The 25,886-nt window shown below is 42.6% G+C and overlaps 1 protein-coding gene across 1 annotated transcript in view; it reads left to right on the top strand.

Moving 5' to 3' along the window:
• EPAS1 (endothelial PAS domain protein 1) overlaps window positions 1–25,886 on the top strand; it is a 132,084-nt gene that overhangs the window by 90,241 nt on the left and 15,957 nt on the right. Inside the window, exons 3-9 of the mRNA XM_077337161.1 lie at window positions 6,656–6,807; window positions 10,210–10,294; window positions 10,685–10,803; window positions 10,895–11,097; window positions 19,176–19,282; window positions 22,931–23,078; window positions 24,846–25,057. Of these exons, the coding sequence (XP_077193276.1) occupies window positions 6,656–6,807; window positions 10,210–10,294; window positions 10,685–10,803; window positions 10,895–11,097; window positions 19,176–19,282; window positions 22,931–23,078; window positions 24,846–25,057 (1,026 nt within the window). The remainder of the gene's footprint in view (window positions 1–6,655; window positions 6,808–10,209; window positions 10,295–10,684; window positions 10,804–10,894; window positions 11,098–19,175; window positions 19,283–22,930; window positions 23,079–24,845; window positions 25,058–25,886) is intronic.

The following is a 25,886-nucleotide window of genomic DNA, read 5'->3' as shown; positions in this document are numbered from 1 at the left end:
AGTCAGTACAGTATTTTGGAGGATTTCCAGCAGAGGCAAGCCCAAAACCTCAAAATCCAGAAGGATGAAACTTCAGCAAACCCCCCTCCCCCTGACATGAGGTACCAGCCACAAACAGGATCCTCCTCTGAGCACCCACAATACTATGAGCACCCCTAATACTATCTCTAACAAGTGTGCCTGGAGTTGGCATGTGACTTGTCAATCAGGACAGGGGCCAGACCCAAGAAGGTGCCTCTCAGGATCACCCCAGGGAAAAAGCAGAAAGTTTTGGAGGATTTCTAACAAGGGATCCCCAGCCCCCACCTGGAGACCAGCATAATTAACTCAATTTGTAGCAGGGTGTGATGAGCTTTTGTAAGTCACTGTTCACTTCTTCAGATATTCTTCTTCGTAGATGTTCATGACATCCCAAGCAGTTGTTATTCTAGTGTTGGGATATTGATATTATCAGTAATCAGTCAAACAGCTGCTCAAAAGCTTACCATATGATATCTGTGTTGGGTTTTGGAGGTAGCTGTCTGTAGCCTCCAGCTATGCAGTTGCAAATCCACCACTCTGGGAAATCAAACTGGCTTAATTAATACTTCCCTGGGATTCATCTCTCTGGAGATCATGGCTAGAAATCCTGAAGGAATGGACAGAGAGGAAATGAAGTCTGTTTCCCCACAGATCTCTTGTGTTTTGATCCTCCCTTGAGTTCCAATGAGAGAGGCAATCCAGTAGCTAATTTTGCTCTGCTCTTTCACAGGCCAGATTAAAATTATGCATTTCTTCTGTGTCCTGCTGGGTTGAAACAGTTCATTTTCCAACAGCCCAAATACAGGTGATTGGCATGAGAGAAAACAAGCACCATTTTTCTGGCAAAGTGGTCATTAAAAATGCCTCCCCACCCCCCTTCTGCATTCCTCCTCCACCACACTGGGTTCTTTTTGCAAATGCTGCAGCAGGGAAGGGAAGGGAAGGGAAGGGAAGGGAAGGGAAGGGAAGGGAAGGGAAGGGAAGGGAAGGGAAGGGAAGGGATCTCAGAACTGAAATGGGGACCCTAATGGTTGGAGACTGTGACATGGCTAATGTCTTATGCCTCCGCTAGTCCCCTTCAGCTATGGAAGGAAGCAGGCATGTGCAGCAGTGACTGGCCAGTGCTATGATACAAATACAAAAGCCTGACTCTTTACCTTCTCCAGGCTCCTTCAGGTCCCTTGTCTAGTTTGAGAGTTGGCAACCTCAAGGTGTTGCTGGAGATCACCCACAATTACAACTGGGCTGGGGAATTCCTGGAAATTTAAGGATCCAGCCTCAAGAGGATGGGCTTTGGGAAGGGGAGGGACCTCAATTGGTTATAATGCCAGACTCCCATCTCCAAAACTGTCCTTTTCTCCTCTATGTCACCTGTAGAACAGTTGTAATTCTAGAAGATCTCCAGGCTCTACCTGGAGCTTGGCAACCCTACTGAAGACTGCTGCTGCCTAGCTGAGCTAGGTTGCCAAGCTCTACCTGGAGCTTGGCAACCCTACTGAAGACTGCTGCTGCCTAGCTGAGCATCTGAAGCAGGCTAGAGGTGCTGCACTAACCAAAATGTGGTTGTGCTGTGGTTTGCTTCACAAATCTGCTTTTAAAGAAACCCAAAACTTTCAAAAGAAATTCACTTAGGGATTATATTGAGAACCACTCGGCCTTCCAGAAAAGCACCCCCAAAATCCAATCCAGTCTCTTTTTTTTCCCAAGCAGAACTTTAGTTTTCCTTTGGGCATAAGGCTTTGTTGTGAGGTGGCCTCATCTGGGGGGATTTTCCCTTGTTTATTAAAAAAAAAACCCTCCCCAAATACCACTTGTGTTCCAGCACCTATTACCACTCCTGCAGCAGCTGCCAAAGGCAAGAAGGGCCAGGGGACTGAAAAGCGAGTCAAGAGATGAGGCACTTACCAACCTGTTTGGAACTGCTCCTGTCAGGCGAGGAAAGATCAGCAGGCAGAACCTTAAGGGGGGGGGGGAGGAAGGGAGGCCGTGATGAAGTCGTTTGCTGGGGGCTTAGAACAGTACATGCATAGAGCAGTTAAGAGATGCTACAATCCTTCACTCAGTTAATAGAAGAAGAAGAAGAAGAGTTGGTTCTTATATGCCGTTTTTCTCTACCTGAAGGAGGCTCAAAGCAGCTTACTGTCTCCTTCCCTTCCCTCTCCCCACAACAGACACCCTGTGAGGTGGGTGGGGCTGAGAGTGCCCTGATATCACTGCCCGGTCAGAACAGTTTTATCAGTGCTGTGGGGAGTCCAAGGTCACCCAGCTGGTTGCATGTGGGGGAGCGCAGAATCGAACCCAGCTCGCCAGATTAGATCTCTGCACTCCTAATCACTACACCAAACTGGCTCTCAGTTAATACACATTTAAGCCCTGTGGGAGTAAATGGGATTTGCTAAAAGACCAAAAGGAAGCTAAATACTGAGGCAGAGAGGGACAAATTGGCTGGGAGTATATATGGCTTGCTGCTTCCATAAACAAGAATGGGAGGGACCTTGTTGGTTGCTGGGGATGCCTGTAAAGTAAAGAGGGGTGTGATTGAAGTTTCCATGGCCACAGGAGAACACTCCCTGCCCCTATTACAGGCAATTTAGCTGTGTCCATGCCCCCAACAGACTGCAGAGTCCATCGAAGGTCAAAAGACCCGTATCGGCTCATGAGCTCGTAGGGAGCGTGGCTTTGCAAACACTGGCTTGCAGTCACCAAACTGGCCTGTTCTTGTGCAGGCTTGTGCCCATCTCTACTGTGCACGTCTGGGAATACCTGATGCAAGCCATTTGGGATTACTCACAAATCGTATTAGTCAGTGATAAATGCTGTGTTTCAATAAAAATCTACCCTTCAGAGTTTGGCTAAATTGCCAATTTCTGGGCGGGTGTAACGGGAGAGCTCCTGGGATTACATTGGATCACCAGCCTACAAATATCAGCTCCCCTGGAGAAAATGGCTGTTTTGGAGGGTTGACTCTGTGGAATTATGCCCCACCCACCACAGGTTCCACCACTAAAATCTTCAGGAATTTCCCAATCTAAAATTGGCAGCCATGCTAAGTAGTCCTTAGATTCAAGCAGGTAGCCATATTTATCTGAAGCAGGAGAACAAAGTTTGAGTCCACTAGTGCCTTTCAAACCAACAAAGCTGTGTTCAAGATATAAGCTTTTGTGCGGTAACTGAAGAAGTGTGCCTGCACACAAAAGCTTGTAGCTTGAATAAGTAATCCTTAGTGATACTAATGGCTGCCAATCAGTTTGAATCAGCCACATCCTTGTGCATACACAGTTTTGTGAAAACCTTATGCAAACCAGTTAGGCAAGCATTCGTGGCTGCATGGTACCTACCAACCCAACAGACTGAGTTATTGGCTCACACCCGATTGCTACCTTCGTTGCCCCACTCTTCACAAGAGGTTAAGATTTGTGGGTGGAGTGATTTCAATTTTGATTACTACCTTCAAACATGGCAAGTTCAACCGTCAGATAAGTGCACAGTGAAATTCACAGCATCTCTAGTTCAGACGAGTTTGCCGTTTTTCTAAGCCAGGCTTTCTCAACCGAGGTTTCTTGAAACTTTGGGGTATCTTGATGGCCCTGGAAGCGGTTCATCAATGGGTAGGAGTTAATTAATGTTTATGTATTTTTAAGGTGTGTTAAACATTTGTCAGGCGTTGTGACCATATATGGTCTTGTCAACCCCCTCCCAAAATGACAATGATGGGCCCGGAGGGAGTGGGAAGGGGAGGGGCCCCAGGTGGTGTGTCCACAGCTCTGCTTCCCAACCATATTCTGCACAATCATGCCACTCCTGGGGTTTCTCGAAGCCTGAAGGATGTTTCAAGGGCATCTCACTGGTAAAAAAGTTGAGAAAGGATGTTCTAAACATTTATCTTTATAACGACTTCATTTTGGCAATGAATGTCAACCACAAACAGGAGACCTTAATTAAGAAAATTTCTAATATTTCTTAGTCAGAGGAGGAGTATCTATGTAAGACTGGTTACAAAATGTAATTAAAAATGATTTGGACACAGCTGGAGGCAATAAAAGTCCCTTTAAGAACCCTGCCACAATAAGAACTAGGTGAGCTCCTGAGTGGTTTCCTTTCTCTGGGAAAGGCAACTCAAGTTCAAGTGGCTTTGACATTCTATTCCCTCACTTTTCCTGCTTTTCACACTGTTTTCCTTCCTGCTCACCTCTGTCTGGCCAACACTTGTAATTAATCTCGGCCTGTGGAGGAGTCAGATTCTCCTCTTACAGAAGTCCCATTCCTACTGCGGTGTACCTCTCCCACTGATTTTTTTTGCTTGCTGCCAGTGCTGGTTTTGGGAGTGCTTGTGTGCCTAACATCAGTAGAACTGCCCTGCAGTATAAAATCAAAGTTTCATTTTATCTAGGACTCTGGTTCTAGCAGTTTGTAGCCAAATATCCCTAGGCAGGGCATGGTGGGGCAGCCAATCCTGGTTGCTTATCCTCAGCATCGGTTTACCAGCCACTGAAAATAGAGTGATTTTCTTTAAAACAAACAAACTATTGTGAATAGTAGTCATTGATTTATTGCATAAACTTATTTATCCACACCTTTAAAAAACGCCTGTGGTTTTAAAGTGCTGCATTATGTTGCTGTAGCAATGAACTGGTTGTTTTTAGCTGTGTTTCCTTGCAGAAGGACTCCCTGAATTTCTGCCTCTTTGAAAGAATAGTTTTGTCACTCCTGCCTGTGGGAGCAGCAACCCATGATGGCAGTCAGCCACTGGTGCCAAGCAGTTAATTGCTTGAGGTCTGTTCTCAGTAGTAACTTGTGGTCCTCCTGGTAAACCTTAAGCAAGCTCTCTGGTAAAGAGTCTTTCCAAGAAGTCTCTGTGGAAAATCAATAAAATCTCTTGAAGTCAGAGGTAAATTATTCTGGTCTCTCACCATTCCTGGGAATAAGTGGGCAACAACCTCTTGCATGGTTTTCAGACTAGAAACCTAATTGAGGAACCAAAGACAGGTGGGAACTGGCATGGTGGAAAGGTTACATCTAATTGGAGCCAAGCAAAGGGATGCTATCCTTGGTTGAAAAGACTCTGTTTGTGCCTGGGTGAAATTGTTCGTTATGTGTTAATCACAAGCCTGCTACAAGAAACAGCTGTCCCCTGTTGAACTCTTTTGCAGAGTTCTTCCTGTCCTATTCCGTCATTTTATAGGAAAAATTGCCTCGTGTCTTGATTCCATCATATTGTGGGTTTCCCCACGATTGCTGTGGGTTGTGAGGGTGATGAAACACACAGCAGATTGACGTCAGGGTCCATTGTATTCACCAGTGATTTGTTACTGTGACTTGTAATTCTTCCCTTTGTTCAGGCTAAATATCATGAGTGCCCTTTTCTCCCCCCCCCCCAAACATTGCATTGAGTCATACCAAGTTGTGATGTGCTTGCTAACTAGATTCTTTCCTTCCAATAATGATTCAACCGTCCTAAAAAGTTTTGAGTTTGTGTGTGTTTAAAAAGAAATAATAGTACACTTCCTGTGTTATCTTCTTGTTGTTATATTCAAAGTTGTTTCATTTACAAAGATATGGATAAAAAGATCTTTCTTCTCAATAACAGTTAAAATAACTTAGATCACAATTTAGAAAATCATGCGAATGGCTTCCTGTGTCCATTGGAGCTTATTTGGAAACTTGGAAAAATGTCCAATACAATTGTTGATACTATGTTGGTGGGGAGGTTCATACATTTTTTTAAAGTCTTTCTGGATGCATGTATGATGTTAAGGCTGCGATCCTAAAATCATTTTCCTGAGAGTAAGCCCCTAGGATTGGAAAAGATTTAGTGAGATAGGAATGTTTTAAACAAATTGAATAAAATGCTACTGATTTCTGGGTAGACTCATTTAGGATTCGTCACATAATGACCCTTTCCACGGAAGAGAGAAGAGAATGAGGCTATATGCCACTGTTATCATGATGTATTTATTGTTTCTATTTGAATATGCTTACCAGATTTTGAATAAACCGTATATTGCTTTTCATTAAGTTGTTTGCTAAGTAGAGTTAATTTCATAATCTTATTCTTCTCCTCTCCTGTTTCATTTAACTAAAACTTTGTAAGCACTTTTATGTTGCAATTTTTATTAAAAAGATGACCATGGTGCAATTTTGTCAGATCACTATTCATTACTTATTGCACTCCTGCTTTTGGCCCAAGATGTGCATGTGGTTGCAGCTAGAGCTGTGCATGCATGCATAGCCCCAGGCAGATACTCGGTGCTGATGCTGGCCAGCTGCCTTTGGGGTTGGGGAAGAGGTGGCTGAGAGGATTCAGTCTTTTGCCCTGGCCATTCTATTACTGGTTTTTCTGCCCAAGAGTGTCTCACACACAGATCTCTCCCCGGATAAGGCCAGAAAATACCCGCAGAGCATCATTCCATGCAGGTACTTCCTTGTTCTGTGAAGGTTGTGGATCCTGGTTCTCCATGTTTGTGAGTCCCACGAGATTGTTTTCCGAATTGTAACACTAACTTTTGCATACTCTTGTACCTCTTAAAAAGTGTAATCAACAAAACACAAAATCCATCCAGTGTGACTTCGGAAAGCACCAGGTCTGATTTTCCTCTTTTCTGTTTCTTTCCTACCCACCCGAATTTTCTTTCAGTCTGTACTGACACGGAGAATGAAATTGAGACAGATCAGCAAATGGACAACTTGTACCTGAAGGCTTTGGAGGGATTTGTTACTGTGATCACACAGGACGGAGACATGATCTTTTTGTCAGAGAACATCAGCAAATACATGGGTCTTACGCAGGTAAAAGCATCTTCTCACACAGCAATCTAGATAATATTACATTTGCTTCTCTCTTTTGTTTCTCAGCATAGCTAATTTGCAGAAATGTGATTTTAAAGAGAGGCTTCCTGTAGATCTCAGAGTTTCAGACGTGAGACATATTGTGATTTCCCAATCAATATCCAAAAGAAGGCCCTAAACTGGAGACCCCAATCTCCTCAGATCTCGGGAAACTAAGCAGGGTCAGCCCTGGCTCGTATTGGATGGGGTGGGATTTGGGGCTGTATCCAAAGAAACATAGTGTCCAAATTGTGCCAGGTGATGGTTCAGCCTCACTCGGAGAACTGTGCTCAGTTTTGTGCACCCCAGATGAAGAGGGATGTTGACAAACTGGAGCGTGTCCAAAGGAGGGCAACAAAGATGGTGAGAGGTTTGGAGACTAAGACATATGAAGACAGGCTGGGGGAGCTTGGTCTGTTTAGCCTGGAAAGGAGACGACTGAGAGGGGATCTGATAACCATCTTCAAGTATTTAAAAGGCTGCCATATGGAGGATGGAGTGGAGTGAAATTAATTAAAAAGAATTTTTGGCTAAACATCCGGAAGAAGTTTCTGACAGAGCAGTTTCTCAGTGGAACAGGCTTCCTTGGGAGGTAGTGGGTTCTCCTTTGGAAGTCTTTATGCAGAGGCTAGATAGCCATTTGACAGAAATGCTGATTCTGTGAAGTTAGGCAGTTTGTAAGTGGCTGGGCCAAAGGGATTGTGTCCATGTTTGGCTCTTGTGGCCCTTTTTTGCATGCCTGGGGAAATGCTGATTGCCACTTTGAGGTTGGGAGGTGAATTTCCTCCAAACCAGACTGCCCATGGATTCTGGGGATTTTTTTTTGGGGGGGGGGGAATTACCTGGGCATGGAATTGGGGTAATTGTGATGGGCAGGTAGTTGTGAATTTCCTGCATTCTGCAGGGGGTTGGACGAGATGATCCAGAAGATCTCTTCCATCTCTAAGTATCTATGATACTATGAATACCAGGGTTGTGATGCAGAGGAAGAAGAAAAGTTGGTTTTTATTCCCTAATTTTAATTACCCAAAGAAGTTTCAAAGCAGCTTACAATAATCTTCCCTTCCTCTCCCCACAACAGACACCCTGTGAGGGAGGTGGGGCTGGTAGAGCCCTGACAGAACTGTTGTGAGAACAACTCTAGCAGGACTGTGACTAGCCCAAGGTCACCAAGCTGGTTGCATGTGGAGAAGCAGGGAATCAACTTGACTCTCCAGACTAGAAACTGCCAGCCATTATTAGGTAGGGAATGGGAAACCACCTCTGAATGCCTCTTGCCTTGAAAACCCTGAGGAGTAGCCATCAATCAGCTGTGACTGGATGGCAAGAAGCAACAACAAATCCAAATGTAGGGATGCTAGGAGACCAGCCCTTTCAGAACTAAAAGCAGAACACACTATCTATGCGGCTTGAGAACTAAAAGCCTGTCCATCATCCTGTTGTGTCTCTGGCTCCTGATCCAGCCAGGGATGTTGCTGTGTCCCTGGTTTAGAGACAAGGGATGGTAGTTTCACTTGTCTAAGGCCTGATTCTCAGCTAAGCATGAGACTCAAGTCAGCTTAGCTTGTGACACATGGACTGAGCTATTGCCTACTGCATGGTGCAGCTGATAAGAGCTGGTCTTGTGACTAGTAGAGCTGTGTGCAGCCAGCCTGGAGGCCCTTGACTTAAGCACTCCATTTGCCCTCACAAGCTTTGGGCTGCACCCAGAGTAGCTGTCAAGCACCTAGCAAGCCCAATATGTGGCTGGGGGCAGGGCAGGGGGCTGCTACTTTTGCCTGTGTTTTTGTTTGATAGATGGTTATTTGTATAGACCTGGGCCTAGTCTGCACACATAGGATAATGCACTTTCAATGTGCTTTGGCAGCTGGATTTTCCTGTGCAGAACAGGAAAATCTACTTCTAAAGTGCATTGAAAGTGCATTATCTATTGTGTGCAGACTAGGCCCTGGTTGGTAAGAGAGTAAGACAGGGATCGCATGGCTAGGCAGTGTGGGATAATAGCTCCCTCCCTGCCAAAGTAAATGGGAACTGTTAATGTGAAAATCAAGATTTGAAAGCAGTTTGTATATTAAAATGTTTTATACATTGTTAGCGGTAGTGAGAGTAACAGTAAGGTTTGGGTGGAAGGATTACTGTGCTTCTTATCTAATCGATACAAATGCCAAATTAAGTTCCCCCTTATGTAGCATACATTGCTCTGCATTGCCTTGTGTGTCTTTCCTCCTGTTTATTCAGTTTCATTTTTTCACATTCCATTTCACTCTCAGTGAAATTAAATGTCTGAAGAGGTCTGATCTGCTACCACTTGGTATCCAGTATAAGAGAATGTATGATGTGAACTAACTGTACGTGTGTTGCTATGTATCCCTCTCCACTGGCAACCAATGATATAGAGTGGTGAGAGGGCCACTGCCCACAATGATGGCATGTTCTGAGTTATGTTAAACTACACATTACAAGAAAAAGGAAGGACACTGAGAAGCAAAGCAGCAGCAATAATTTTAGTCTGTCTCTGATATGGTCCTTCTGAGGAATGAATAAAGTTATGTTTTTTGTTTGCAACTGTTCTTCAACTTTGACAGAAGAATGAGAGATACCTAAACATGTGTTTTAAAAGCCTTTTTAAGTTTAATAATCTGTATCCCATCTTTTATTTCAAAATGAAGTGTGATAACAATTCAGCGGTTCAGACCGAGAGTCTCACTCAAAACCAAGCAAGAAAGTAAATATTGGTATTTGCAAAAATTATAAAGCTACAGCTCAGATGCAACTCCCATAAACATTACTTGAGCTTCTGTCATAGATTTATAAAGTATGTTCAAAACATAAATAATATTAGAATAATAGAATCACTGTGTTGGAAGGGGTCATACAGGCCATATAGTCCAACCCTTCTCACTGCAGGATCAGCCTAAAGCAGGGGTCCCCAACCTTTTTATCACCGGGGACCGGTCAACACTTGACAATTTTACTGAGGCCCACGGGGAGAGCACCAAAGGGGAGCCAGTGGCAGAGTGGCAGGATAGCCCCCGAGGCAGCAGCCGGGAAGGAGGACGAGGAGGAGCCACGGCCCAGTACTCAACTGATCCATGTACCGATACCGGTCCCTGGACCGGGGGTTGGGGACCACTGGCCTAAAGCATTCATAATAGGTATCTGTCCAGTCACTGCTTGAAGACTGTCTGAGAAGGGGATCTCACCACCTCCTTAGGCATCCTATTCCACTTCTGAACTATGCTGATTGTGAAAAGGATTTTCCTGCTATCTAGCCAGTACCATTCTACACGTAGTTTAAATCCAATTATTGCAGTATTAATTGAATTTCTAAGTTCTCCTTTTGTCTGACTTACTCTGAAACAGGTGGAATTGACTGGACACAGCATTTTTGATTTTACCCATCCATGTGATCATGAAGAAATTCGAGAAAACCTGAGCCTGAAGAATGGTAAATGCATATTTTTTTAAAGAATTTCAGAGGAATCAGGTAACATGAAACAGTGTCACTTCTCTGGTGTGAATATTAGAGTCTGTTCTGCTGTTATGTAGTCCAGGTTCCATACATCCTGGGGAGCCTTTGACCCATCCTTCTCCTGTGCACTTTGCCCCAAAGAGATGGTAATTAATATTCCATAATATTGATACTAGCCTTCTAGAAGGATCCACCTCGTTGGATCTGGGAGCTCATTACTTCAAATAAACATGTGATCCATTAGCTCCACAAATAAAACTGGGAATGGAAATGGTTTCTTGAACAGGGCAAGAGTAGGAGGGTTAGATTTTTAAGCAACGTGAAGCATTTTCAAGTAAAAATATAATTTTTCCATATTTTTTCTAGGCCCGGGCTTTGGGAAAAAAAATAAAGAGATGTCCATGGAACGTGACTTCTTTATGAGAATGAAATGCACAGTTACCAACAGAGGCAGAACAGTCAATCTGAAATCTGCCACATGGAAGGTAACCATGTTTATCTATGTTGGTTGACCGGTTCAACTTGTTTACCATTGAAGGATTTCTAAATGCTACAAATGAATTCTTTACATTTCAGGTTTTGCACTGCACTGGGCAAATGAAGGTCTATAATACATGCCCTCCACATGCCTTGTGTGGCTTTAAGGAGCCTCTCTTATCCTGCCTCATATTAATGTGTGAGCCTATTCAGCACCCTTCCAACACTGATATTCCACTGGATAGTAAAACGTTCCTGAGCCGTCATAGCATGGACATGAAATTCACCTACTGTGATGACAGGTAATACTAGGTCATTGTGTAGCTTGAGCAGCATGATGAAAATATTCTCTATTCACCATCTCCAACCCATGTGTCATTTTATAAACTCCTGTGGTTTCCTTACTATCATTGTCCTTTCTGTAAACTGGAAATCCCCCAAGCGCTTCAGCCTTTCCTCAGAGGAAAGGTGCTTCAGTGCCTTCATTATCTTGCTTGGCCTTCTCCGAACACTTTTCAGCTCTGCAATATTTGTTTGAGGTACAGTAGCAACAAATTGTTGACAGCAATGTACTCAGGAGATATCTATGTAAATTCATGTTAGTCATGAGAAGAATGTGTTGACTTCTTGGTTCATATTGTGCAACTAGTGGGCAGCATTTGGCATGGCAGGTTACAAATTGAACAGGCCCAAAACAGTAACCTAAAGAAAAGTTCTAGACCTTTTTGGTAAGACGCAGACATCAAGGTTATCAAAAAAAACTCTATGAGCTCTGCTTCATGTGACCCACCCTTCCAAATACATGCCAGCGACTTTATTAGGTGTTTGGCAATAACCACACTTTTTGCAGCTCTTCTAGAAGAAGAAGAGTTGGTTCTTATATGCTGCTGTTCTCTACCTGAAGGAGTCTCAAAGCGGCTTACAGTCATCTTCCCTTTCCTCTCCCCACAACAGACACCCTCTGAGGTGGGTGAGGCTGAGAGAGCCCTGATATCACTGCTCAGTCAGAACAGCTTTATCAGCACCATGGAGAGCCCAAGGTCACCCAGCTGGCTGCATGTGGGAGAACAGGGAATCAAACCCGGCACACCAGATTAGAAGTCTGCACTCCTAACCATTACATCAAGATGGCTCTAGAAGGCAAGAATATGGAGATGGAGTAGTTGAGCAAGAGTTCAGGACATCTTTGCAATCTAAAAACTTTAATAATGCCCCTCTTCCACTAGAGTAATAGCATGAGCTAGACAACCAAGTGCAAGGATGTGAGACTAGATATATAGCTTGACGTCAACCTTGAATGGTTCAGAAACAGTAAGGAAAAAGATCACACATTCCCTTCCAAGTGCTTAGGCCTAATTCCTATGAACCTCTGTGAAAAGGAGTGATGTCTCAGCTTCATGGATTTCACTGGGGTGCAGTAAGAGTAAAATGGGATCATCCATGAATATTGTTCTCAGCTCTAGGGGGAGGGAGAAAATAACAATAAGAAACAAAATAAGATAAATCCCTTTTTCAAAACTGGCAAATTTTGACCTAAAATCCCTTAAATTAAAGCAGATTTGCTTCCTGTTTTCTTTGACAACTTAATTGTGGGACTGCTGTCACTGTGTGTATTTCCCACATCTTCGAAAACCCTTCATTTGGCATAGGCACCTGGAAAAGGGGCAGAGGGCTGAAGGAAACCTTGTGAAAAGTGGTTTACCTTTTTGTGGTCTTTTAAAAGTGGAGGGTGGCTATTCCTATTGACTGTAATGGAATTCTAGATAAATTCTGTTTTTTCTGTATTCTGAATCTGAATTCAGATTTTGTTGCTTATATACATAATTAATATTTATACCCTGCTTTTCTCTCCTGAGAGGAACCCCAAACATGATTCTCGCTTCCTCCATTTTATCTTTGTAATGTCAGTTAGGTTAGACTGAGAAAAGAAGCCGAAATCACCCAGCAACCTCCCATGGCAGCGTGGAGTTTTGGGCCTGTCCCACCCAGATCCTGATCAAACATTGTAACCACTACATATTGGCTCTATGCCTTTATGAAGTACAAAAAATAAGTGTCTAATGTGCTTCCCTTGTATTCATATGTGCTGAAGTGTGCCTCTCTCCACTACACGTGCTTGCACCTCAGAAGCAGAAGAATAGAAACCTCTGTAAATGCAGTTCTCTGCTCTACCACCCTAGAAATGGCAAATCTTTCTCTCAGAACACTGGAAAAGGGGTCTTTGCTCCTTTGTGGTTCTTGGGGATAGACCAGCAGTTAAGTTGTGGCATCCTCTTTAAAAGGGCGGTCGTATCTTCATGGAGCATATTGTTAGAAAGCACTGTCTGTTAGAAAGTATAATTAATGTTCAGTATCTGATTTTACTGCCTTTCTGTCATAATGCTTCTCAAAATAGTCCATCATCAAGCTCTTAAAATAATATATATTTCAGTTGCAAAACAGCATGTTGCAAAACAGCAAAATTAAAAAAAAACACACACACACAACATGGAACCATCTCAGAGTACCAAAGCATTGCCAAGTAAAATAAAGCAGGCAAGGCACAATGAAAATTAATAAACTGAGGAAGTGAGACAGCCATGTCTCAGTAGGGAGGGGTATTCGAATATTTGTCTATCTATAGTCTGTTTCCTTCCCTTTCTCCAAGGAACTTAAGGCAGTATACAAGGATATTCCCCCTCCCATTTTGCCCTTACAACAAACCTGTTAGGTAAGGTAGGCTGAGAGAGCGCTGTTGGCCCAAGATCACATAGTAGGTAAGCTTCCTGAGTTCAGATTTAAACTTATCTCTATGGAGACCTGGTCTGTTAGGCCACATTTGAGTAAGGTGACTAGATGGTGGCAGACGTAAAGCGGGACACTGGGGGCGGGGGGGCGGGGAGCGGGGGGCAGCAGTGGCAGCAGCTCCTGCTTGTCGCTCGGCTTCGGCAGCAAGGGAGGGGCAGGGGGCGGTGGCGGCTGCTCTCGCTCCAACTAGGCTCACCGTTGCCTCCCGAGCGCATCTCCCGCGAGCCCATCTTGTGCGCCTGCATGGTCTCCGTCGGCACAGGTCAGGTGGGGGCAGAGGGCGGGCCTCTGCTGGTGCACCTGCGCAGGCCGGACACAGGGCCAGCCGGGGCAGAGCACCACTGCTGGCCATCCTGCTGGCCGGGGGTCAGGGAGGGAGGGAGGGAGGGAGGCAGGGAGAGGGATCCGGCTGGGCCATGGCCCACGGTGCCACAAGAGGAGGTGGAAGGGGGGACTTTAAAGGACCCAGGTGGGATGCGGGACATTGTCTTGGAAGGTGTCACTATCTTCTACCTGCTGTCTCACTCCCCAAGAGATGAATGATCCTCCTTGGTCAGAATGCTAACCATTTGGGTCATGGCCCCAGTTTTCTAAACTACCCTGCTGAAGAAGCTAGGTGGGCTCTCTATTTTTAGGGAGGGGGATATAAATCAGTTTTACATTATAGTTATATATGCCACCTTTCTCATTTAGACTCAAAGCACACATAATGCAGTCATAACATCTACCAAGCAATGTAATAGAACTTGGAATTTTAAAAAATTGAAATTGAGCTGCCAACTGAATTCCATCCTTATCCATGTATCCTCTATATATTTGTGAAACAGCCTTGGGGGTGGTACATGTCTGGCTGTCCAAGTTAGAATAGGGCCAATCAGGGTGCTGCCAGCAACACTGGCTGCACCCTGATTGTCCCTGCCCCTACAGCTCCTGCCCTCCCACCCTGGACACTAGCCACGTTCCTCTCAGACATGCCATAGACAGAGAGAGACACACAGAGCCCTGCCAGACCGAACATGAGCCCTCATTTCCTCCTATCGCTCCTGCTGCGAGGGAAGCAGGGACAGACACAGAGAGAGCTGCCCCAAGCTGATGACAGAGACACAGATAGAGCTGCTCCTGCTGCGACAGAGGAAGAGAAAGACAGAGAGAGAGAGCTGCCCCAAACTGCACACCAGCCCTCCTTCCCTCCTAATTACCTGCTATACCTTCTGCAGGGGACACGCAGCGAGAGGGAGTGGGAGACACACACACACAGAGATCTGCACCTCCCAGGGTCCCCTGGGTCCTAGTGCCCATTGTATTCCTGATTGCAATGGGCTTTCTTGCTAAATAAAATTCACATGTCTCCTGATAAAATTGCTTTGTGCATTTCTCCACTGACAGCAACAGTCATCAATATGGCTTGGGGAAATATATACAATAATGACATGGTTGAATGGAAAGAACTTTCTTCAAAGCTGCCATTTTTTGAAGCAGTCTCATGTCTACAACTAGAAAACCAAATCCAAACAGAGAGCTTCCCTCTGGATGTACAACCTCCCACACAGTGATGCAAACATCGGAATTAAATACATAATTTCTGGCGTCTTTGCTGCATCCCTTATCTGTTCTCAAAACATCTGCCACTTGAAAGGGAGTTGAACAAAGTGTGTGGCAGGCCATTTAGCCTTGCATCTGGTGCTTAGAGCCACATGGACTTAGATAATGCGATTTCCACGCCTGCAGTCTGCATGCATTAAGGTTTTGAAAAACCAGGATTCTGAGGAAGGATGCACCACAGGTTCAGAAACAAATAAAGGTGTGTCTACATTAAGCCACTTGGGCAGCATATTACAAAAAGCTGGGAATCAAACTTGTTCAGCACATTTAGTGATATTGAGGATTAGATAAGAAATGAAACAATTGCATAATCCATTTAAAAATTAAACAGAACTGTGTTTTCAATTGGAAGAGTTAATGCTGGAAGGAGTAGTTCTAACTGGTAAGCTAGCAAAGGCTTATATATGGTGTATCCAGTTTTGAAAAGTAGCTTTTTAAAAAAGGTTAATTCATCCCTAGATAATATTTCAGTCTTGTATAGGTCAGGTTTAGAATTTCCCTGTTTTCTGTATAACCTGTTCTTTAAAAGCATCAAAACAGCTCTGTGACATTTAGTACCTGAACTGCTATTTGCAGTGTACTGGGCAGATCTCTTAGTTCTCTCTGAAAGAAGCAATGAGACACCATCTCCTCTACACAAGGGGATTTAAAGACCAAGATTACATCTGATCCAGATGAGCATGACCTTTTCACAAGGCACTTGCACTATAAGAGGTAATTCTATAGAGTGAACGTTGTGGTGAGGATATTATTTATTGGCCAAGGGAAATTTAAGATATCAAAATGCATGGGATTAATATGGACACTGGCACACAATGTTGTTTTCCAGCTGCAGAGAGGAACTGACATTGTTAGGCAGCTGGAAATTCTGTCTGGAAGTTTCTTGCTGAAAAGCCTTCTATCCCTTCATTTAAATCAATGCCTTTCTCCCCCTTTATTGAGAATCCATTCACAGCTTATTGCTGGATTGCAACTGACTCCATCATTGGAAATGCCATAACCACAATTGGATGGATTGACTTATAACTTTTTAGCACCCGCCTTTGCTAGTATGTTGCCTAATGGCTATTGTTTCTTAAGGTGCTCCAAGCTTGTTTACACATGATCGGGTGTCCTAAACCAAAACCAGGCTGAAATCACACATGCATTGTCAAACCTGGGAAATCCGAGTAGTAGTTGGCCATGCCAAATGCTTCTGTTGATTCAGAAACTTAAGACAGTAATGATTAAAACTGGCTTTCCATTTTGCCAATGTGCACCTCAACTGTATGGCACACATGAATCAACTTGAAGACATTGTGTTGCAAATGCAGGGACAGAAATTAAAGGAAGCATTGGGGAGAGCAAGGAAGCAGTCCCCCCCCCCCCACATGCACTTTGTGCTTCAAGTGACATGCATGATTATCTCTCAGGACAGCTGATATTATTTAATGATATTATTTAGTGTATTTTATTCAAACCATTTTCTTTGTCAAGACAGTTCACATAACTAATAAAAAAAATTTAATTCTTAAAATGTTCAGCCTTTTGAAACACTCTTAAAGTGCTCTACTTCTGCCACATATACTTGTGCATTTAAATGTGGTCTGATATTGTGGCATTAAGAAATTAATTACACAGTACAGTTGGTAGATACAGACACATCTGGGAAATGTAATGCGTAAATAGCCTCTTGCCTGTTCCTCCAGAAAATGTTCCCCTTTTTGTTGGGGGACTGACAGTGTTGTTAAAATCCCATGAAACGAAGAACCAGGATCCTTGTGAGAATAGAGCATTAACTGTCATGAATGATAATGGCAAATACGTGCTTGCAGGCAGAGGAGGCTGTGTGTTTGTTCTCAGGTTGTATTTCCTGGCTTTGTAAGGTTTATGTCAACTGGGAGTGATGCAGTTCAGATGTGTGTGTGGGGGTTGCCTTTTCATTTCACAGGGGGGTTGAAAGATGCCATCTAAGTAAGTTAGATAGATGGTGTGACGTAAATGGCGACTAGATATGATCAAAACTATACAAAATGTAATGGCCATGCTGCAAAGCTGCCAAGGAGAGGAAAGGATACACATGGCAACTGTTCTGATGCAGTGTATATAGGACACTTAATTGAGCCCTCTGTAAAATTATTACGATTTTTGAGGCTAAATCTTCACAGTACTGTTTATTTGTAATCCAGTGTTTGGTTTGTTCCCTGATGATGCAAGAAACAGTTTCTCTAGGAAATTTGTATGGAATTTATTTTAAGAAACAGTATTGCATAAGTAGAACACAGCTCTTGATGGGGGACCCCCCCAAACCATTAATATCTTGCCTGGCATGTGTGCTTTGATAATGGAAATACAGAAAGCCGTGAGCTAATTCCTAGCTGCAGATGCCAGTTTAGTGAGTGATAACTATAGAAATGTTGAAAGACCAAAGAGAGTGAAGCCCAACAAGTTGTCGAGGTTCACTTTTCTTTCCTCTTGTTTGAACCAATCAGGTGGGTCTTGTTAGTCAAGCCAAAATTGAAAGTTGATGGTAGTCAGTAGTCCAGTCAGATTTAACATTTCCCAATCTTTTAACTATGGCCAGGAGATTGGGAACAGGCTGTGGATTAGCATGTTTGCTTCTTTTCTCTTATGCTAGAATTTCCCCCTCTTTTTCATAACCGTAAAATAGCAATGGTGCAATATTATGCCTGTAGCAATTTTAATGGTAACTGTAAAATAGCTTCAAAACAGTTCTTCGATCCAGTGTTGCAAACACCTGGTTAAAGGTAACTGTGATTAGCTTAAAAATTAATGCCTGTGTTTCACTGGACCATTCGTAGTCTGAGATGGTAAAAGAGGAGTTCACATCTCATGAGAGAGAAGAGTGAACGCACATGAAAACACCCTATACGGAATCAGACCATTGGTACATCTAGATCGATAATGTCTACTCAGTCTGGTAGCAGCTCACCTGGGTCTCACAAAGAGGTCTTTAGCATCCCTTGGATTGAACCTGGAATCTTGTGCAAGAACTTGTGCCAAGCAGAAGCCTCACCCCCCCCCCCGCCATATGTCAGTCTTGTTCACATCCTGTTTCCTTTAACCATGGTTATGGGATTGGGAATGTTATGCTTATATGAAGTGAACAAGAAAGCAGAACTGATAACTGATTTTGATCTGCTGTACCCTAATAATTTAAACCCTGCTTGAATCTTAAGGCTTGATTCATTAGCAAGTATTGTAGTCCCGAACATGCTTGCTTGGAGCTCACTTCTGAATACTAAGTTAAAGGTAAAGGTATCCCCTGTGCAAGCACTGGGTCATGTCTGACCCTTGGGGTGATGCCCTCTAGCGTTTTCATGGCAGATTCAATATGGGGTGGTTTGCCAGTGCCTTTCCCAGTCAATACTAAATTATATGTAGCCAAAGTTTTGAAAAGCAATTGCTGAATTACATATGTAAGTTTGCAAGGAATAGCCAGCACTTTTATTTTCATGTATGATCAAACTTTTCCTTTTAGTTATGCTGTTAAAAGAAAAATGAAAGTTATGTGTTCAGACATGTAATGCAAATATGCTCTTTCTATTGAGACCAGAAGCATTTTAGTTAGGTTTGATAGATTAAAATCTGTAAAATAGATATGAGACCTTGTTTTTAATAGGGTAACGGCTGTGAAACTCTTATAGACTCAGAATTGGAAATCCACAAAACTATCTTTTTTAGAAGACTGGCTGCTGAAGATGTTGGAATTTCCTGAATGGTCAAATTTATGTCACTGATTAAAACAAGGACAACTTCCTTTATGATTGATTGGAAACCTCTTATTGACCTTGCAGGAGAGAAAAAAACAGTTTGATGACTTGCGGTTTAAATGACTAAAGAAAAGAAATGTAGAATTAATTTTGATTTCAGTTTTAATAAGTATATATGATATAAGTTTGAAGTGTAGATTATCGTTTTTGAACTGGTAAGCTGGAGACTTAAAAAAATAATAATGTAATGCAGTTGTTATGTCTGTTCTTGCATCCAGAATAACTGAATTGGTTGGATACCATCCTGAGGAGCTGCTGGGCCGTTCGGCATATGAGTTCTATCATGCATTGGATTCTGAAAATATGACAAAAAGTCACCAGAACTGTAAGTTACAGTCTAAAGCTGGATTTCTTGGACAGGAACATGAGTTGTGCACTTATCCTCTGGGAAATGCGAATAACTGAGTTTAAAAATCAAGCTTGCTTTACACAGAGAAATGACATGGAGTCAATCAACATAGACTGACAATCCACATGGATTGTCTCCTAAACCACTATAGAATTTTCTTTGTGGCATTGAGAGATAACTATGGTGGAGGTCAATCAAATGTGCTCCACATGGATGATTTGATGCCAGTCATCATGCAGCTGCAGTTTCAAATGGTTCTACACAACTTTTTTCTGTGAAAAGAGACTTAAGAAGCAAAATTCTTCTATCTAGTTGCTAAAATGATTGCTACAGATCCTTTAAAAGAATGTAACCCTATCTTGGTAGCCACCAGTGAGTACAAAATTATCATGGTTGGGTTTTCCAAAAGGTTATATCTGGTTTTCCTATTGGTCCTATTGATTGACTTATCCACTTAATCCTTATTCCCAGCTCTATTTGGCTACATTCTTTTTTTTTCTCCCTTTCGCTCTCATTTTCCTTATTGTCTGTTTTAGGTAATAAGGTGCTTTGAGAGATGAGGCCTGTGTATTGTTGTCCGTGAAACTCTACTAGAAGCCGTGTCCTGATGGTCTTGAGTAAATATTAGTTAATAGAAGAGAAAGAAAATGGTGCTTGAGAAGAGGACAGAATTGAGAGCCACTTCTCAGTCAGTCTGTTGGATCCCAGAGCTACATGTCATTGAGAAGATGTGACTTTTCTGTCTTGGCCCCAAAGCTACAGAATTTCCTCTTCACAGGGCCTACCATGGTTTTCATTACTGATTATATTCATTAATCAAGAATATTTTGGCTTTTTAAATATGCTATCATGTTCTGGTAGTTTTATATTGGATGGGGAGTTTGATATGTATAGGCTCCCTTGATATTGTAGGGGGAAACAGATTTCATTTGTCTTGAATAAAGAAAAGGAAAGGAACTTTACAAGCAAAATCATGATTGCACTGAGATAGGCCATCTGAAAGTTTTGGGTCTTCTCCAAAATATCCGTGCATAAGATTGCAGTTTTGGCACCATTATTTGGTATATCTAGAATTTTCCCAAACAACTTTATGATCACTGTCCATGGGAAATCATGGCAAGGAGAGAAAATCATAGAATCATAGAGTTGGAAGGGGCCATACAGGCCATCTAGTCCAGCCCCCTGCTCAACTCAGGATCAGCCCAAAGTATCCTAAAGCATCCAAGAAAAGTCTGTATCCAACCCTTACTTGAAGACTGCCAGTTTGCCCAAGGCTTGTAGAGTGCATCCATGAATGAGTATATAAAATACAAACCATAGAACAGTCAAAATGCAAGTACTAAACTAAAGCACCCAACATTTACATGAAAATAATAATTTCTTAAGGCCATTTTCATCAATTGTAGAAAAAAAATCAGGCAAAAATCTTTATAGCTGGGTTTCTGTAAATTAAAAAAGTATCCACAATGAAGAAGAAACAATGAAAGATTAAAATACCTAAAATGTTTTTTTAAGAACCATTCTTTCTCAAATTTTTCTTTTTCAAGTTTTCCATTTTAAAAATACTTTAATGCCTTCAGATGCAGTAATTATGTTGTGGTGGAATAAACTCAGCATTGTCTGTGTCCTTGGCTTCATATAAAAATGCTTTACAGTCTGAGAGACTTTAATTGGCAGTCATCAAATGCAAGAATAGTATTTAATTTGGCAGATTTGGCATGCATTGCTCCTTACAACCTATGGAGGGTGAGTGAGTGAGACAGAGAGAGAGATGAAGTCTTTGTCATTACATGATGTGTCCTGATGATGTTCTTTAAAATTATACTAGGCACTTAATTATATTCTATAATTAATATTCTGTAATAATTCCCAGTTTGGATCTGTTCCTGTTCCCACTGAATTTTGCCATTTATCTCAACAGACAGGCAATTGGGACCCCCTAGTAACCTCCTTATCAATATACTGAACTGCAGTTTTAAACTATTTAAAATGTTAGCAATGAGAACTAAAAGGCAAGGAATGTAATTTAATATCTAATACAGTTTAGGCGATTTTTTAAAAGGCAAACAGTAACAATGGCCGGTCAACACCAGACTACAGAGATCAGTTCCCCTGGAGAAAATGGGTATTTTGCTGGATGTACTCTATGGCATTGTACACCACTGATGTCCCTGTCCTCCCCAGGCTCCATCCCTAAATTGCCATGAGTTTCCCATCCTGAATCTGCACACTCCACCCCCCCCCCCAATTTCCTACTGGTGGCTAGCAGGGGCTGACAACCCTAAGAATAGTATGGCACAGAAGCTAGCAGAATTCTTCCCCACATCCACATGCACAGGGAAGAAGGTGGGACTCCTGCTACTTCCTGTGCTTCCAGACCAATTAGAACAGAAATTCCCTACAAGTTCATGAGCCATCTGACATGATGGGAATAACATGGGGGAAATAAAACTTCAGGCAGCCCCCTTTTCATTGATATATATCATAGATACACAGTCTCACTGTATGCTATTTGGTCAGTCTATATAGGACATAAAGTGGTTTAAAAATGAGCCTAAGAGTAACCTTGCTGGGTCAGGCCAAGGTCTGTCTTCTCTAGCTTTCTATTCCAAATAGTATTGAGTGAGATGCCTCTCTGACAATGGTTGAGGTTCTGTTTTTAGCTGTTATGACCAATAGCCATATCTTCCATGAAGTTAAAAACCATCTAAGCTAACATTCATCACCCTATTTTGTGGTGGCAAATTCCATTAGGTAAATATGGTGAATAAATAAAAAATAACTTCCTTCTAGCAGTTGACTTAATTAGGCAATCCTGAGTTCTGGTATTGTTCACGAGGGACTCCCCTAGCTTATCTGCAGCATGTTGTGCCTCCAGTCTGTACACAAAAATCTTTTCCCACTGGACACCCACCCATCTCCTGACCCATCAGACTTTAAAGGAAGAGCACAACTACTGTTTGCTGTAACAGAACATAATGTGATTTTTTTAAAGATGAAAGCATTAGAAAACTGTTTTGGTAATATAACAGACAACTCTCATTAGGAGTCTTTATTGACAAGCCGATTATTAGGAAGCCAATTTAATAATGTTTCACAGATGCAGCAGAACCCATTTGCCAAAACGATCTTCAGACAAAACCTTTTAATTTTTCTCCCCCGCGCAAGTAATCTGGTAATCAAAAGGCAATCTTCTAAAGTGAATTAGGAGCAAGATGATTTTTAATGCTATACTTCAGCAAGCGGGGGGAGAAGTAAAGCAAAAAAGACAAACACTTAAGTGCACACATCCAAAAGACTTCTTCATCCTAAAACACCCACCCCATCTAATTGTTCTCGCAGCCACAGAGTCCTACTCCAGAGCCACAGTTTCAATATCATGGCACCAATCAAAAGGAGATGCTTCCTGGGTAGTGATTCACTCCACTGCAGATGATCCCAAAGGGGCTTGGACATTTGGGTTGCAGATTTGTCCAAATCTGTGCAAAAAGACTCTTTGTTCTCAGAAAGATGCTGGCACTTCTGCCAGTGAATATTTGTATCCATTAAAAAAAAAAAGAAAAACATAATGTGTTTTACCTAAAGATTTTACGAAATCACTGCTTTATGTGCTTTGCCCTTTAGTGTGTGCCAAAGGTCAGGTGATCACTGGCCAGTACCGCATGCTTGCCAAACATGGTGGCTATGTGTGGCTGGAGACCCAAGGAACAGTTATCTACAACACACGCAACTTGCAGCCTCAGTGCATCATCTGTGTCAACTATGTTCTGAGGTAGGTCAACTGGAAAGAATTTGGGTTGCCTCTACTTTTTGCCTTGCAGGACTCCAGGTTTCCATTTCCTGGCCATCCAGCTTCCTTTTGGGAGCCAGGAGTACCTGCTCTTCAGAATGTAGGATAACAGGCCCCTTAAGCAAACATATCCTTGTCAATGGGCCAAGTGCTTTTATGAACAGACCCCTGAGGCGTCTCAGGGATTTGTCCTGGATCTCAGACTGGTCCAGTGAGCTGGCAAACCAATGGAAAGGAGACCCTGTGACTAAATATACTTTTAGGTTTTCTCAATATCAGTTATTATGACATCCAGCCTTCCCAAAGGAATTTATTCCATTAACCTCTAAAAATCCCAGTTACAAGTCATTCATGTACATCTTGTGGTACATATACATAGAATACAGGCTTAGGTAATGTTAGGAGAGGCCAGAGAGGAGCCCGAGCCTTCCCTAGCTACTGCTTGTGCTTTCCTAGAAAGGTGATTTTGAGAAACAAAAACATTCTCCAATTTATGGGAATGAGAGACTGGAAACGAGAACACACAAACAAAAGTTTTCTCTGGCTCAGAACAGAAACTTAAAACTACTTACATAGTGTTAGCCAGTGGGGTCTGTCAACTAAACAATGGCATAACTAGGAGCTGCTGTTATTTATTTATTTTATTAATCATATGAGAGGAGATCCTAGGATTGTCTGGCTACCAGGCAAGAGACTTTGGGAGTTGGTTTGCAGTTGCCATTTCCTGCCCCCGCATCATGACTCTGGTATTCCTTGGAGGTTGCCTTTCCGGGGGTTGTCCAGGGCCGACCCTGCTTAGCTTCCAAGATCTGACAAGATTGGGTTTTCCTGGGCTATTCAGGTCAGGATTAGATCTGTTGTGTTTTAACAGGATACCAGTGTCTTGTGTCCTCAGCATCTTGGGGAGGGACTGTGGCTCAATGGCAGAGCCTCTGCTTGACATGCAGAAGATCTGTCTGCTTGACATGCAGACCTGTCTGCTTGACATGTCTGCTTGACATGCAGAAGATCCCAGATTCAATCCCTGACCTTTCCAATTAAAAGGTCAATTAGTAGATGATGTGAGAGACCTCGTCCTAATGCTCTGGAGAGCTGCTCCCAGTCTAAGTAAACAGTACTGGTCCTGGTGGGCCACTGGTCTGATTCAGTGTAAGGTAAGCATCGTCTATATCCATTGACTTTGGGCCTCTTAGAGAATGTACATGTGACAAAGAGTGGGAGCAAAACAGAAATTCCTGCCCTAGCAATGCTTCCTGGGATTCCCAAACACACCTATGAAGAAGAGATGTTGGAAGACCATCTGCTTCTGGCTAAAACAGAAACTTGGCATGTAAAGATTTGTTAATGGTTGCCAGCAGTTTGAGCAGCAAATCGTCTTCTCAGTTCCTCATCCCAGGCCATGTGGCCATTCACCAGCCAGTAAAACATCGTATAATTAGAGAAACCTTATCATTCTCTGTTGCCAGTCTGTTGGTTCACCCTGATTCTTTTATTGTGATTTTACATTTTCACTTCATTGAGTGAGATTAGAATAAAATGGATTCAGTGCAATTGCTGTTTGTTCCAAATGAACAAATGGTGTTCCTATCTCCAACAACTCATCCAAAATCTGGTGGCAGTTTGCTTAGTACATACTAATATACAGTATATACTAAGCAAACTGAATGAATACTTCCCCTTTTAACTAAGTGTTTGTTAACATTATACTACAACCACTTTCTAAAATGCCTAATCATTTTGTCTTGTTAGTGAAATTGAGAACAACGACATTGTGTTCTCCATGGATCAGACAGAATCGCTGTTTAAGCCTCGCATGATGGCAATGAATCCAAGCATGTTTGACAGTGGGGACCCAGCAGTGGATAAGAGCGATTTCTTGTTCACCAAACTGAAAGAAGAACCAGAGGAACTGGCCCAGTTGGCACCAACACCAGGAGATGCTATCATATCCCTTGACTTTGGTTAGTCATCTTTTTGGCCCCCTGGAGGTTGGGGGGAGGTAGAGAGGCGACACATTTGTCTCCCAGTGTGTTATTAGTTAGACGTCCCAGAAACTAGTAAATTGAGGTCCTTCCAGCAAATATTATTGCCCTCAAGTACCTCTTGCTTTAACCAATACATAGAGGCACTTGGGCTGTGGGTTTGCACTCACTTAGAATCATTTGTTGTCTCTGCCTTGTCTGTCTGTCTGTCTGTCTGACATTGGCCAATCTAATAACATCCAAACAGAATCGCAGATATGTAACAATGTTTGAACATGTTCTGCCCTAATTCAGGGGTAGGGCCACATGAACGTTAATTGCATGTCTATTGCTAGTCAGAGGTTGCTAATCCAAATCAGTGTATTGAACATCCCCCAATCTGTGTATGTGTGATGCCTTATAACAAAAAACGTGAACTACACTTCTTGAACTTCTTGAACTACACAATCACAATTGTAGTACTGGGTCAGTCATATCCATTATTCCATTAGATGAGACACATAAACTTGTAAGCTGCAGGGAACACCCCTTGACTTTAAAAAGGGGAAAGTAAGCCTTCAATTATAGAACCATCAAATCATAGAATTGGAAGGTATCTACAGGGTCATCTAGTCTAACCCCCTGCAGAATGCAGGAAATGGCCACAAGAGCCAAGTACCTACACAATCCCTTCTGCCCACCCACTTGTAATCTGTCTAAATTCACAGAATCAGCATTTCTGTCATATGGCCTCTGCTTAAAAACTTCCAAAAAGGAGAACCCACCACCTCCCGAGGAAGCCCATTCCACTGAGAAGCTACTCTAACTG

Source organism: Paroedura picta, chromosome 1 (assembly GCF_049243985.1).
Source record: "Paroedura picta isolate Pp20150507F chromosome 1, Ppicta_v3.0, whole genome shotgun sequence".
NCBI classification, from domain to species: domain Eukaryota; kingdom Metazoa; phylum Chordata; class Lepidosauria; order Squamata; family Gekkonidae; genus Paroedura; species Paroedura picta.
This window is presented reverse-complemented; position numbering and strand designations above follow the sequence as displayed.